At 34.4% G+C, this 12,845-nt stretch overlaps 1 protein-coding gene across 2 annotated transcripts in view; it reads left to right on the top strand.

The window, feature by feature from the left end:
- The window catches only part of LOC121379171 (cAMP-dependent protein kinase regulatory subunit), a 157,709-nt gene that overhangs the window by 111,301 nt on the left and 33,563 nt on the right, over nucleotides 1–12,845 (top strand). For both annotated transcript variants that reach the window (XM_041507670.1, XM_041507669.1), the window contains exons 4-5: nucleotides 8,819–8,880; nucleotides 9,590–9,636. In XM_041507670.1, the coding sequence (XP_041363604.1) occupies nucleotides 8,819–8,880; nucleotides 9,590–9,636 (109 nt within the window). The remainder of the gene's footprint in view (nucleotides 1–8,818; nucleotides 8,881–9,589; nucleotides 9,637–12,845) is intronic.

Below are 12,845 nucleotides of genomic sequence, written 5' to 3'. Positions count from 1 at the left end.
AAGGCGCTTCTCTTTGATCAACCTGACTTGTAAAACAGCATAAATGACGTCATAATATAATAAACTATTAAACTAAATATATTTCAAGTTGCATTAACAGAACAAAATGGGGTTATAGTATTTTTCTCTGTTAAATAATCTAAAGGAAAAATGTACACTATTAGGCCTATTGATATGCTACATTGGCGCAAAAACGACAACCCACGATACCCAAGTGATAATTTTCTTTTTTGGGATAATTGGTCAGTTCTGTGGGTTTAGATGGAAAAGTCTACTTAATCAATAGTTTTACAGAACTATTTACAGTAATAAACCATGTCCATTACCATTTATAGGCGACAGTTAATATTCCACAATACCGGTATGTATTTTTGTGTCTAGACAGCGTTAATTAATTGGCTCGTCTGGTTACCAATCAAATACACACCTGCCAATCAAGAATCACAGGTAGAAGCAACTTACAGCATAGACCAATTAACTAAGAAAACACTCCGTGTATCATTTCAGTACATAGGTTAATGCATGGACAAAACATTGTTAATTATTTTGACTTGTTGTGTAGCCACTTTGACAATGGTATTTTATTTTGTATTGAAAAATAATATATATAGTGCTGGATATACTTACTGCTGGCTTACTGGGATGTGTATTATTACAGAACACTGCAATGTATGACGATTTATCATCCCGCAAACACCAGGTAGATTGTATTTCTCTAGTTCTAAGGCTCATTCCTGATGTTACGCGTTAAGTATTACGTAACCACCAGCTCGCCAGAGGGCGTACTCACTAAGATGGTACAAAATGGCTGCGCCCGTTATATATAATAGCCGTCACATTTAACCATTTTATTAATTAACTATACGATTATACTTGTTGATATTAAGCAATAATGTGCATTATATATTGTTGAATATGCATACCAAGCCAAATGCCTTAATTGTCCCTTCCTTTAAGATATAAAATTTTGCTTTGGTTGTTTATGTCTCTTTTTGCTTAGAACTACACTGCCCATGAAATGAGATTCCCCTGCTGTTATTTGTGCTAGTGTCCATCATTATAGTTTTATCACTAAAATTGTATTGAATTTGACCCCATTTTTAGCATACTCTGTAGTTCCTGAATTTTATGTATCTATGGCAAAGAGGTACAGACTTTTATTTCTTTGTGAAGCAATTGATGGCATTTTCAAAGCATTATATTTGTATGGTGTTCTGGAAGGTTAATACAGTTTGGAACATGATTACTTTTTGTCCATGTGAATAAATTGTTTTTAAAGGAATATAAGGGATGGTGAGTACATATTAGATGAGGAAAGCACAGGGGCCGAATTTCAAATTTTGGGGGGCACGGCAAGTGTTGCCTTCGGTTTAAAAACAAAAATTAGGGCACCAAAGCAAGTTGGAACGGCACCAAGGCAAAAAATTTCTTCAAAAGAGGCGCATGAAGGCAACTTACTTTCTATCAAGTTTCTAAGACAAAGATTATACTACATTTACCTTAAATGCCCAATGTAACAGATACGCTACCTTATTAAAAGTATATACAAATTTCTGAAAATTCAAAAATCAACATGGAAGTGTTCAATGTACACTAACACCTGTACGCTGAATGAATATGATAATTTTTGGTATTTATTTTGAGTTCTTGGCACTAGAGGGTTAAAATAAATGAATGCGTCAAATATGCGGGCACGACACAAGACTACTTCATCTTTCCTTCACCGCCTGTAGGAAGACTGCCACTCCAAGACTGGCTTGACAGAATGAAGCTTGTTCATGACCGCAACGTCCCAATCATCTTGTCAAGTAGAAAAAATATATTGGTTAATATGATATTTAAAATCACTAATGTGTAAGTCACAAAGAATATATTTATAAATGTCGTCAACTTAAACTGCTGTAAATAACGTTATTTTTATGGCCATTTTAGCATGTTTTGTTTTTCATCCTGGTATAACTTATCTGTCACTTCATGTGTCAACAAGCAGCCTGACTTCGCCACATGTGATTTTCTTTCATGTTACATTTTGTGTCATTTCTAAATAATATAATCCTGGGTTTTTTAAAAAAAAATTCTGAATGGCATGGTTGCAAACTAGGTAAGGCAGCACAGCATTTTTCTTGCCGTCGACACCATAGGCTTTTAGGGGCATAACGGCAAGTAAGGAGGCTGTGGTGTAATTCAAACCCTGAAAGCAACTCTACTGTACTTGTAAGAGGAAAATAGAATTTTGGTTTAATTATTACAAGAGGCCACAAGAAAAACATTCCAGGCCACTGCTACTCTATGCAGATCAGCTGTATGAGGCATGAAATAACCTTGCAACTGGTGGTTAAAAAAAAAAGGGTGATGCTGAACACCTGAAGAAAAGATGACATACATTAAAATTTGGCCAATAAATTATTACATTTCTTTATATGAAACACCATAGAATTGGTTTCTGACATTAAACAATATCTTGCCTGATTCATAGAGGTGAAAAATCTAAACTGGACTGCTTGGACATGGATCAGATGAATTTAAAAAACCCATTTGGTTCTGAGCCAAGTTACGTCGATGGACCCATTGGGCTATTTCTCGTTCCAGCCAGTGCTCCACAACTGGTGTAACAAAGGCTGTGGTATGTGCTATCCTGTCTGTGGGATGGTGCATATAAAAGATCCCTTGCTGCTAATTGAAAAGAGTAGCCCATGAAGTGGCGACAGCTGGTTTCCTCTCTTCATATCTGTGTGGTCCTTAACTATATGTCTGACGACATATAACCGTAAATAAAATGTGTTGAGTGTGTAATTAAATATAACATTTCCTTCCTGAGCCAAGTTAAGATGGTTGCATAAAATTGCTTACTATTAAGACTTCTTTTTGTATTCATATTAGATGGGTAGGGTTTTTTTGTTTGTATTTTTGTAAAAGTATAATATGAATAATGTACTATTATAGGATAAAGTAAAAATAAAACACAGGGGACTGTTTTCTAATTTTAACATAGTGTAACAGTAAAACAGTGACTGTTGTCAAGTATTTCCTTATTTAGATCTCCAGCTGTAGTATTTCCTTATTTAGAACACTGGCTGAATTTGTCAGTTTAATGAGCAGCAATGATAGGGCAACGGAAACAACCTTATTTTGAAGTCAGGAATTAGTGGAAAATGTCACTTGATGCTTTCAGTGCTCTTGGTGCTTTCAGTAATTGGTCTAGCTACAGTCTGTTTGTGGCAATTGGAAACTGATGATTTGTCATGTAACTGTATAACGAATGATACTAAAACATATATCAAAGATATATTGAGTTCTAAACCCACACCACCTCACATAACATTAAAAAAAAAAAAAAATCAGCATACATACTAAATAAAAAGAAAATTAGTATAAATAAAAGTTTCTTATCAAATTACCATCAAATTTGATAGGTTAAATTTCAAATCTGTTACTGGAATGAAAACAATTGCTTGAAAAGTCAAAGTAAAGCAAATGTATGTACAGTTGCAGCATTTACTTTTATTCCTGTTTGAAAAACTATTAATCTACATTTTGATGGAAATAATTGAAAAAAACAACCTTGTATTAAAAATGTACAAGATGGTATAGGATTTACAGTTAATACTATGTTTTTATGTGTGTTTTTGCATTATTCATTACAGACATACATGTACATGCCATGTCATTTTTAGTTTGACACAAATAGACTGTCATGCTATTGATCATTTTAGAATAGATCCTTGTGGGGCTACAGTCGGTTTTATTTTACACTTGAGTGCAAGAACATCCCCAGTCAATGATTTTCTAATACTGAACATATCGCTGACCTCCAGATCTTGGGGTTCACATAAATAACTTACACTTTAGGTAACCCATTTCCTTTTTACACTTGAGTGCAAGAACATCCCCAGTCAATGATTTTCTAATACTGAACATATCGCTGACCTCCAGATCTTGGGGTTCACATAAATAACTTACACTTTAGGTAACCCATTTCCTTTTTACACTTGAGTGCAAGAACATCCCCAGTCAATGATTTTCTAATACTGAACATATCGCTGACCTCCAGATCTTGGGGTTCACATAAATAACTTACACTTTAGGTAACCCATTTCCTTTTTACACTTGAGTGCAAGAACATCCCCAGTCAATGATTTTCTAATACTGAACATATCACTGACCTCCAGATCTTGGGGTTCGCATAAATAACTTACACTTTAGGTAACCCATTTCCTTTTTACACTTGAGTGCAAGAACATCCCCAGTCAATGATTTTCTAATACTGAACATATCACTGACCTCCAGATCTTGGGGTTCACATAAATAACTTACACTTTAGGTAACCCATTTCCTTTTTACACTTGAGTGCAAGAACATCCCCAGTCAATGATTTTCTAATACTGAACATATCACTGACCTCCAGATCTTGGGGTTCGCATAAATAACTTACACTTTAGGTAACCCATTTCCTTTTTACACTTGAGTGCAAGAACATCCCCAGTCAATGATTTTCTAATACTGAACATATCACTGACATCCAGATCTTGGGGTTCACATAAATAACTTACACTTTAGGTAACCCATTTCCTTTTTACACTTGAGTGCAAGAACATCCCCAGTCAATGATTTTCTAATACTGAACATATCACTGACCTCCAGATCTTGGGGTTCGCTTAAATAACTTACACTTTAGGTAACCTATTTCCTTTTTACACTTGAGTGCAAGAACATCCCCAGTCAATGATTTTCTAATACTGAACATATCACTGACCTCCAGATCTTGGGGTTCGCATAAATAACTTACACTTTAGGTAACCCATTTCCTTTTTACACTTGAGTGCAAGAACATCCCCAGTCAATGATTTTCTAATACTGAACATATCACTGACCTCCAGATCTTGGGGTTCACATAAATAACTTACACTTTAAGTAACCCATTTCCTTTTTACACTTGAGTGCAAGAACATCCCCAGTCAATGATTTTCTAATACTGAACATATCACTGACCTCCAGATCTTGGGGTTCACATAAATAACTTACACTTTAGGTAACCCATTTCCTTTTTTCATAACCTGTTATGTCCATGTAAATGATGTCCTAACTTTAAAGAGACATACTCTAGTTTTTAAACACTAAGGCATATTTTTTACTATTAGAGCCATTTTTGATAACTGAAATTATACTTTACATACTGTATATTGCCGTGTATTAGCCAACTCCTTGTATACGCCAACCTCTTAGTTTGACCCTAAATATCAAGTACAAAATCATCTTTTGTCCAGTTGTATATTGTATTGGTTTCAATAATATTGTCAACAAATAGACTTGTGCTTTTTTTTTTCACTGTATTTTTGTTCCCCTTTAATTATTACAGACACGGTAATCATCATCGTAATGCTAACGTCTTCCATGCCGTGCAAAAATAATTTAGCACCGATAAATCATAACAGGAAAATAAACAATTCAAGCTGTAACAACATATCACTGCACATAAGTAATTAAATTATTCACTGGACAGCAAATAATAAACTCATTAAGGCATGTTTAATCCCTGTTTTCCCCTCCACACAGAAAAACGATTCTGTGGTCCATGGCTGTTGTTTACACAAAATTGTGTAATCCAATCAAATAAGAGCTTACAAAATGATATAGACAGAGGTGTCAAACAAAGATGGCAGAACACTTTTTTACCATTGAAATGACAATAAAACAAGTAATTTTTATTATTATTCATCAAACTATTAATGCATTCAAGAACAAAAAACTACATAATATTGCATGACGGGGTGTATTATTTATATTGTGCACAAATTATTGTTACATAAGCTGTGAAAGGCTCTAAGGGTCTGATCAAAATTTGTAAGTCGGGGTTGGGAGTGTTTTCGATCGGAATTTTATGAACCAATTTGTTGCCTCCGTGTATAAGCCGACTCTCTTCTTTTGGAAAGTATTTCTAGACTTCAAAAGTCGGCTAATACACGGCAATATACCGTAGATCTTATTGTTTAGATTATTCATTTCCGTACATTCGAATTGTTTTTGGTCATCCTGGTATTTTTAATATCACAAAATGCATTTGTCATATTTTTAAAAATGCACGTCCGTCTGAGAAGTAACAGTCATGGAGTCGAGGTTTAGTCTATTTTTATAGGATATTTCACCATTTCAAAGTCACAGACTCATGTTTCACACAATTGTAACTTTATCCAAATGTGTTACAGATTTGTAAATTAACCAAACTTGGTGCGCATTTTCATGGGCTGAAACTAGGGCCTGTCCCTTTAATGCACAAATAAAAAATAGCTTACTCAAAATTAGATTTCATGAGCAACTTGTGAACGAATCGATTGTTCTCACAATTTTCAAAATTGCATTTTGGAAATCAAATCAAATACTTCGATGAAACAAACAAGCATTAATTTTTTTACATGGATTGTATTCATTTAAGGTGAGATTTCAAGTTACTTTATCTTCCTTTATGTCTTCCAACATACCGGTAAGCTATTTAAAAAAATAAATAACTATAATGCCTGCCATCTGACATAATATTAAAAGACCCATTGGGTTACAAAAAGTCAGACGTTTATTTTTATTAGTTTTAATTTATTTAAAGTGTGGCATCTCTGTAACGTAATTTCAAGGAGATTTTTAATGCAATGTACCATAATAATTTAGTGGAAAATTTAAAGTGGTCTGTTCAAGTGTAATTTGATTGGTCCACTCTTAAGATGTTGGAATGTCTGGCTCCAACATTGACTTGTAAATGAAGCACACCTTTTTTGGTTTTCTAAGAGATTTTAAAAGGTTAGAAACAGCATTATCATGGCCAGTGCCTTCTGGTCTATGAAGATTACAGGGTTCCTAGTATCGCAAACAAGAACCCATTGGCACACAAACACAATTTTCACAAAAATCTACAAGATTTGGCGTGACTTCTGCATTTATTAAGGCAGTCTCAGAAGTTTCAAATAGAAAACAATATTATATTTTGTCTGTAGTTCAGAACCCAGCTACTGCTGAATTCTACTCTTGTTTTAATTGAGTGATTGGAATCGGTGGGATACCAAACAATCAAGAATTGTGGCCACAGTGATCGGCAGTACCCCGTGGAAAATTAATAAAAGGAAATAGGAAACAATTCGATAAGGCCTTGTTGGACAGTATTGATTATTCAGTTAACGGGGGAAGGTCACAAATTGAACTGAAATGCCGTTCGCCATGTTTTGATATTAGCAAACATGAAAAATTAAATTTTCTGTCTGGATCAATATTTTATTTCATTTACGTGAGTGAGAAATCAGCTCTAAATCTAATGTGACAGTGTACGTGTACCGTAGGTTGATTAAAAAAGAAAAACGTGAGGACACTTATGCAAGGCTTAGATAGCAGCCTTCGAAAATCTGTCCCATCTTTTAGACCTAGCAGGTAAAATAGAAATTTACCAGCTAAAACTACCAAAACATCGCAGGTCAATTTTTCAACAGAGAGTTAAAGTTTGTTTTGTTTAACAACACCACTAGAGCACATTAATTAATTAACCATCGGCTATTGAATGTCAAACATTTGGTAATTCTGACTACTAATCATGAGAGGAAACCCGCTGTATTTTTCCATTAGCAGCAAAGGATCTCTTTTTTATGCATTTTCCCAAAGACCGAAAAGCACATACCACAGCCTTTGACCAGTTGTGGTGCACTGGTAGGAATGACAAAAAACGACAAAAACCCAGTTAGTTGAATGAATACACTGAGGTGGTTCAATCCTGCGACGTAAGCACCTCGGGCAAGCACTCAACTGACTGAGCTAAATCCTGCCATTCAAGAGAGAGATGTTTGTACGATTATCTGATTTGCTATTTAGCTTGAGATTCTGTTATATTTCAATTCCATAATGCTTTAACAGGTCTCAGAGGTCCTAATTTTTCACACACACTATACCAAACCCACACCGTGCTATCTTTTTTCCCAGCAGGCCATATTTTTGTCTTAGCAGGACATATATCTTTTGACCTGCTATCATAAAAAAAATAACAGCAGGCCATATTTTGTTTCCTATTTGGAGCCCTGTTATGGTTCGGTTATTAACATTGTGGTATCATTATGCTTTGATTACTTAAAGTTCTGTATTGCTTGTTCAAGTGGCTATTGGCTAAATTGCAGAAATTTAAATGGGAATTTGGTAAATATATTTCATTATTAAATCATATAAAATTATTAAATCAACAAACATGTTAATTTAAAAAATAGATAAATACAGTTCTTTAACAATGTTTAGCTAACTGAGACATGCATCAAATTGCTCTTAATTCCTTTGGATCCATCTTAAACCCTGATGATTTCATTCAGCACTGATTGATCAATGTGGGTTTTTTTTGCAGTAATTGCTAAATTTTATAGTCATTGCTCAATACTGTGGTATCTTTAGGTATAAATTGCTCATTGTTGTCATATCGGGCATTGCATTGTCAATATTAAGGTATCATTGTGCACTGGATGCCTAGTATTTTGGTATGCTTAACCATTGATTCCTCAATATATCATTTTCCTTCTGATTGTTCAATTCCGTGGTATGACATCATGCTTTGACTGCTCAATATGGTATCATTTTGCATTGAATGCTCAATGATGTGGTATCATAAACTGATTGCTCGATGTGGTATCATGGATGAGTTACTCAGTATAGTGTGATGCTTTGACTGCTTAAGATGATACCATTGGGAATTCATTGCGTGATGTTGTATCATGATACACTGATTGCTCAAATGTTGTGATTTCAGTGCATGTATTTTTTTAATATTCCAGATGATTTTTTAAAATTGTTTTATATTGTATTTCAGTGACATTTTTGATGCAATGTTCCAAGTACATCGGCATGCCGGAGAGACAATTATACAGCAAGGTGAGAGATTTAATGTCACTTTCATTCACAACGGTCTACTGCACATAACAGTAAATCCTTGTCTGAACCATATCTTGCATACAGATGCATACTGGGCCATCAGACCTGACATGTAGGAACAAATTTGGATGGTGGTTTGTCAAATACAATTACTAGGTCACTGTGATACAAATAAATCAAATAATTTGTCTGTATTCACATTTTCCATAAAACTCCTGTTTCAAAGCAGTTTTAAGATCTGGGTCCATATTTTCAAAGCCTTCTTAGTGCTATGGTATTATAAAGTCATAGACACGTATCATAGTAATGTCATAGCCTATAGTGGTTTTCAATAGCGTAGCTTCAAAGATTTGTGCTCTGGCTATTAATGATCTGATTAGGATCGTGATAAAAATAGTATGACCTTTCATTAGGATTGCTGCCTATCAGAATTGACACACCAAAACACTATAACCCCTATAATTGCCCACAGCAATCGGCAATGCCTCTGCGGCACTTTTTTTTTGCTGTTAACTATATTTGATTTTTATTTCCCTGGCTTGTTTTTGCCATGGACATTTTGTTAATTGCAGGGGTTGCATTATAGTTAATTAAATTGAGCAATGAAGGAATGCTGTTTAGTCAGGTTCTAATGTACCATACATGTATATTTTATTTAAGTATTATTTGAATGTTTATTTTATTTTTTAAATTTTCTTCCCGTGTTTAGGTGATGAGGGAGACAACTTTTATGTGATAGATCAAGGAGAAGTTGATGTAAGTTTTACAAAACATTTTGAAATTTAATTCTTTGTACTTTGTAGCCAAAACGATTTCTATGATTTTAGCAACACTGATCCATTTAAAAATATAAAATTTTCAGTTGATGACAATGATAAAGCATGCAAAACAGGGAACATTTAGTTTTTACAATATTGATTACAGACGGTTTCTAATTAATACGGAAATTGATATAACATTTTAAAATTGTGTAGTTATTTCCAAATCTTACATTATGAATTGCAATACTTTGTTGAATAAAAAGTGCTCCCTGTCAAAATAATTGAAATCCAAAACCTATCTGCTACAAATAGATAAAAATAACAAAATCAAGTCATCTCTTTGTATAGCATGTAATCCAGTGGATTTATGCAATGCCACGGCATGACTGCAAAATCCGTTTCCTGCAATTGATATTGAAAGCGGGTCAAGTGTTGTCATGCTGGCATGTAGATCCAACTCGGAACACACTATTGATTTTTGAACATACTAATTGTGTAATATTAGATCCGATCATGATTAGTATCAGTTTGTGTCAGTCGTCCTGACTGGTAACTTCACCCATCTTATTAGTGGTACCACAATGTGCAAGGCTTCTCGAATTTCTGTTTTTAATTCCATTAAGTGTGACCCGTATACCCATTCTCGTCCGAGAATAGATAATTATGCGTGACTTGTAAAAATAATTCTGATCAGGTTTTCTGTGCGACCATTGTGTTTTAGGAATATCACAACAAAAATACATGGTCATCTTAAGATGTATTAGTGTAATTTTACTTAAATTCTTATGTGGAATATAACTTCCTATACATGTTTTCCAGCCAGTGCACCACAACTGGTATATCAAAGGCTGTGGTATGTGCTATCCTGTCTGCATATAAAAGATGCATTTTTACTAATGACAAAAAAAATGCAGGTTCTATCTGTCAGAATATATGTCAAAATTACCAAATGTTTAACATCCAATAGCCGATGAACTTTTATTTTTCCTATGTCATGTCATGTCATGTCATAGGTTTAGCATTCACATTCAGAACAAGCTGTTATAGCACACACCTGTCATGGATGCAGGTGTCGACTTTTGCCAGCTCCTCTGTCCAGGACAGGAAAACTTTTACTAGGTGTTTGTTGTTCTAATGGTGTAGTAGTTCACATAGACCAATGTAATGGTTGCATGTATGCTGTTATTGGAGCAAAACAGGTGTAATTTTGAAGGAAATGTGATGAGGCTTATGGCCACCTCTAAGTACATACCCTCACTACTGAAGTCAGCCATATTTCTGATCCACACCTTACGGGTTAAGGGGAGCTGTTGCTCTTGCTCCCCATCACTCCTCTGAGAATTCAAGGAGAGTATTTGTTAGCTCCCCTTAGCATGCGAATTTTATATAGTATCAACATGGTAATATCTTAAAGCTCTCCATAGTGTTATGTTAGGGGAGAAGTTAATCCTCGCAATTATTTTCACACCGAGGTCTGCTGATCCCTAACTAATTTGAGAGTTCCCAACTTTGCAGTATGCATATTAGATATAATTTTTTTTTATATAAATGAGTTGGGGTCACTAGTCATCTCTGTCTCTCTGTCTATCTGTCTATCTATGTCTCTCTCTCTGTCTCTGTCTCTCTCTCTATCTCTGTGTGTGTGTGTGTGTGTGTGTGTGTGTGTGTTTGTCTCTGTCTCTGATCTATATTGCTGTTTCTTTTTTCTGTCTCTTTTTCTGTGTGTGTCTCTTAACCTTGTTCACTTTTTAAAATGTACTCATACATCAGATTCTTGTTCTCAAAGATTTCTGTCTCAGCATCTCCTCTTTAAAATTCATGTTGTCAGCAGGAATCTTTTCAGATTTTTTTTTTGTCCTCCTTATTTTATCTTCATATTTGAATCACTAGGAATTGCGGCAACATTTCCTCATACTATTCAGTCATTGCTTGCGAGTTGGCCTCAGCAGGTTCTTTTGTTATTTTGATAATAACATCCAGCTGCTTTGTAATGACTTTCTAAAATAAATATTTTACATTGTTACAGTTTTGAACATTTCCATAATGAAATAAAGATTATTTCTTTGAATTGTTGAGCAGTATTTTTGCTTAAATTATATGCTTTTAGGCTGTACGTAAACAGTTCTTTATTTAAACCAAAAAACTGGTTTGAAAATAAAGAATAAGATTGGTATTGACATGTAAATGTGTTTGTCAATCTTAACCAGCTATTTTTTTACTAATTTAAAAAAAAATATTGTCTGTTATTCTTTTACGTTCATTGGAGTATCATAAAACAAAATCATCCACAAACTGAATCGGTGAAGCCATTCATGCATAAGTGTGCGGATGATGTTTTTTGGTTCATACCCAGGTGAATGTAAAAGAAATGACAGATAATCCTTATAATTAAATTTGAATCACACTTGCTACTAATGACACTAAAAGTTCATATTTTATTTTGAATTTTTTTTTTTTTACTCTTAAACAATAATGCTTAATAAGACAAAGTACCAATGTGAAATGATGTCATCAGATATGACGTTCCCTGATGACGTTATATTTACATTCATCGAAAAATTAACAAACTCGCTTTGCTACAACTGGATCAATGGGATGATGTTAAATTGTAATGAAGGTAATAGAAGTTATTTTTTAAAACGATGAAGAAGAAAGAAAAAGTGTGAAATAGACAAGCATTTAGTAGCTGTAGACTTTGACACTGATTAATGTGTGATTAGTCTGACCACAATCTGACAGCTACATTTCTCGTAATTATTTTGTAGTCACATTTTGAAGACTGACATGTGCTACGTCGTGCGACACATATTAAAAGTGATCAGATCACCGAGTTGTGTAATTTGTCTTTGATTAATACAGGGAGGGTTCAGCGAGCTAGAAAACTGATATTAGCTACACACATTCTGAGTTGTGGTGAATTCTGAGTTGTGGTGAGATGTTTCTTCTGTTCGAACAGTCTTAAGAAGCTATGCACTTTCATCGTGTTGTTGTTTATGCCCTCAGCGTGAAGCCGGTTGGGATATATTGGTTTGTCTCAGTCTCCACATTATCAGTTATTTCATTATATCATCATTAAACATGTATGACACAGGTGTAAAGTCAATCAGTTGAAATGAATATTGACAGATGCTGGTACATGTGTGTGTAGTTCTAGTTGGTATTTCTGCCAGAAAGAAATTTCTGGTTATGGCGCTATGAAATTGA

The sequence above is a fragment of the Gigantopelta aegis genome, chromosome 8 (genome assembly GCF_016097555.1).
Source record: "Gigantopelta aegis isolate Gae_Host chromosome 8, Gae_host_genome, whole genome shotgun sequence".
NCBI classification, from domain to species: Eukaryota; Metazoa; Mollusca; class Gastropoda; order Neomphalida; family Peltospiridae; genus Gigantopelta; species Gigantopelta aegis.
Note: the sequence above shows the minus strand (reverse complement) of the source record. Positions and strands in the feature narration are given on the sequence as shown.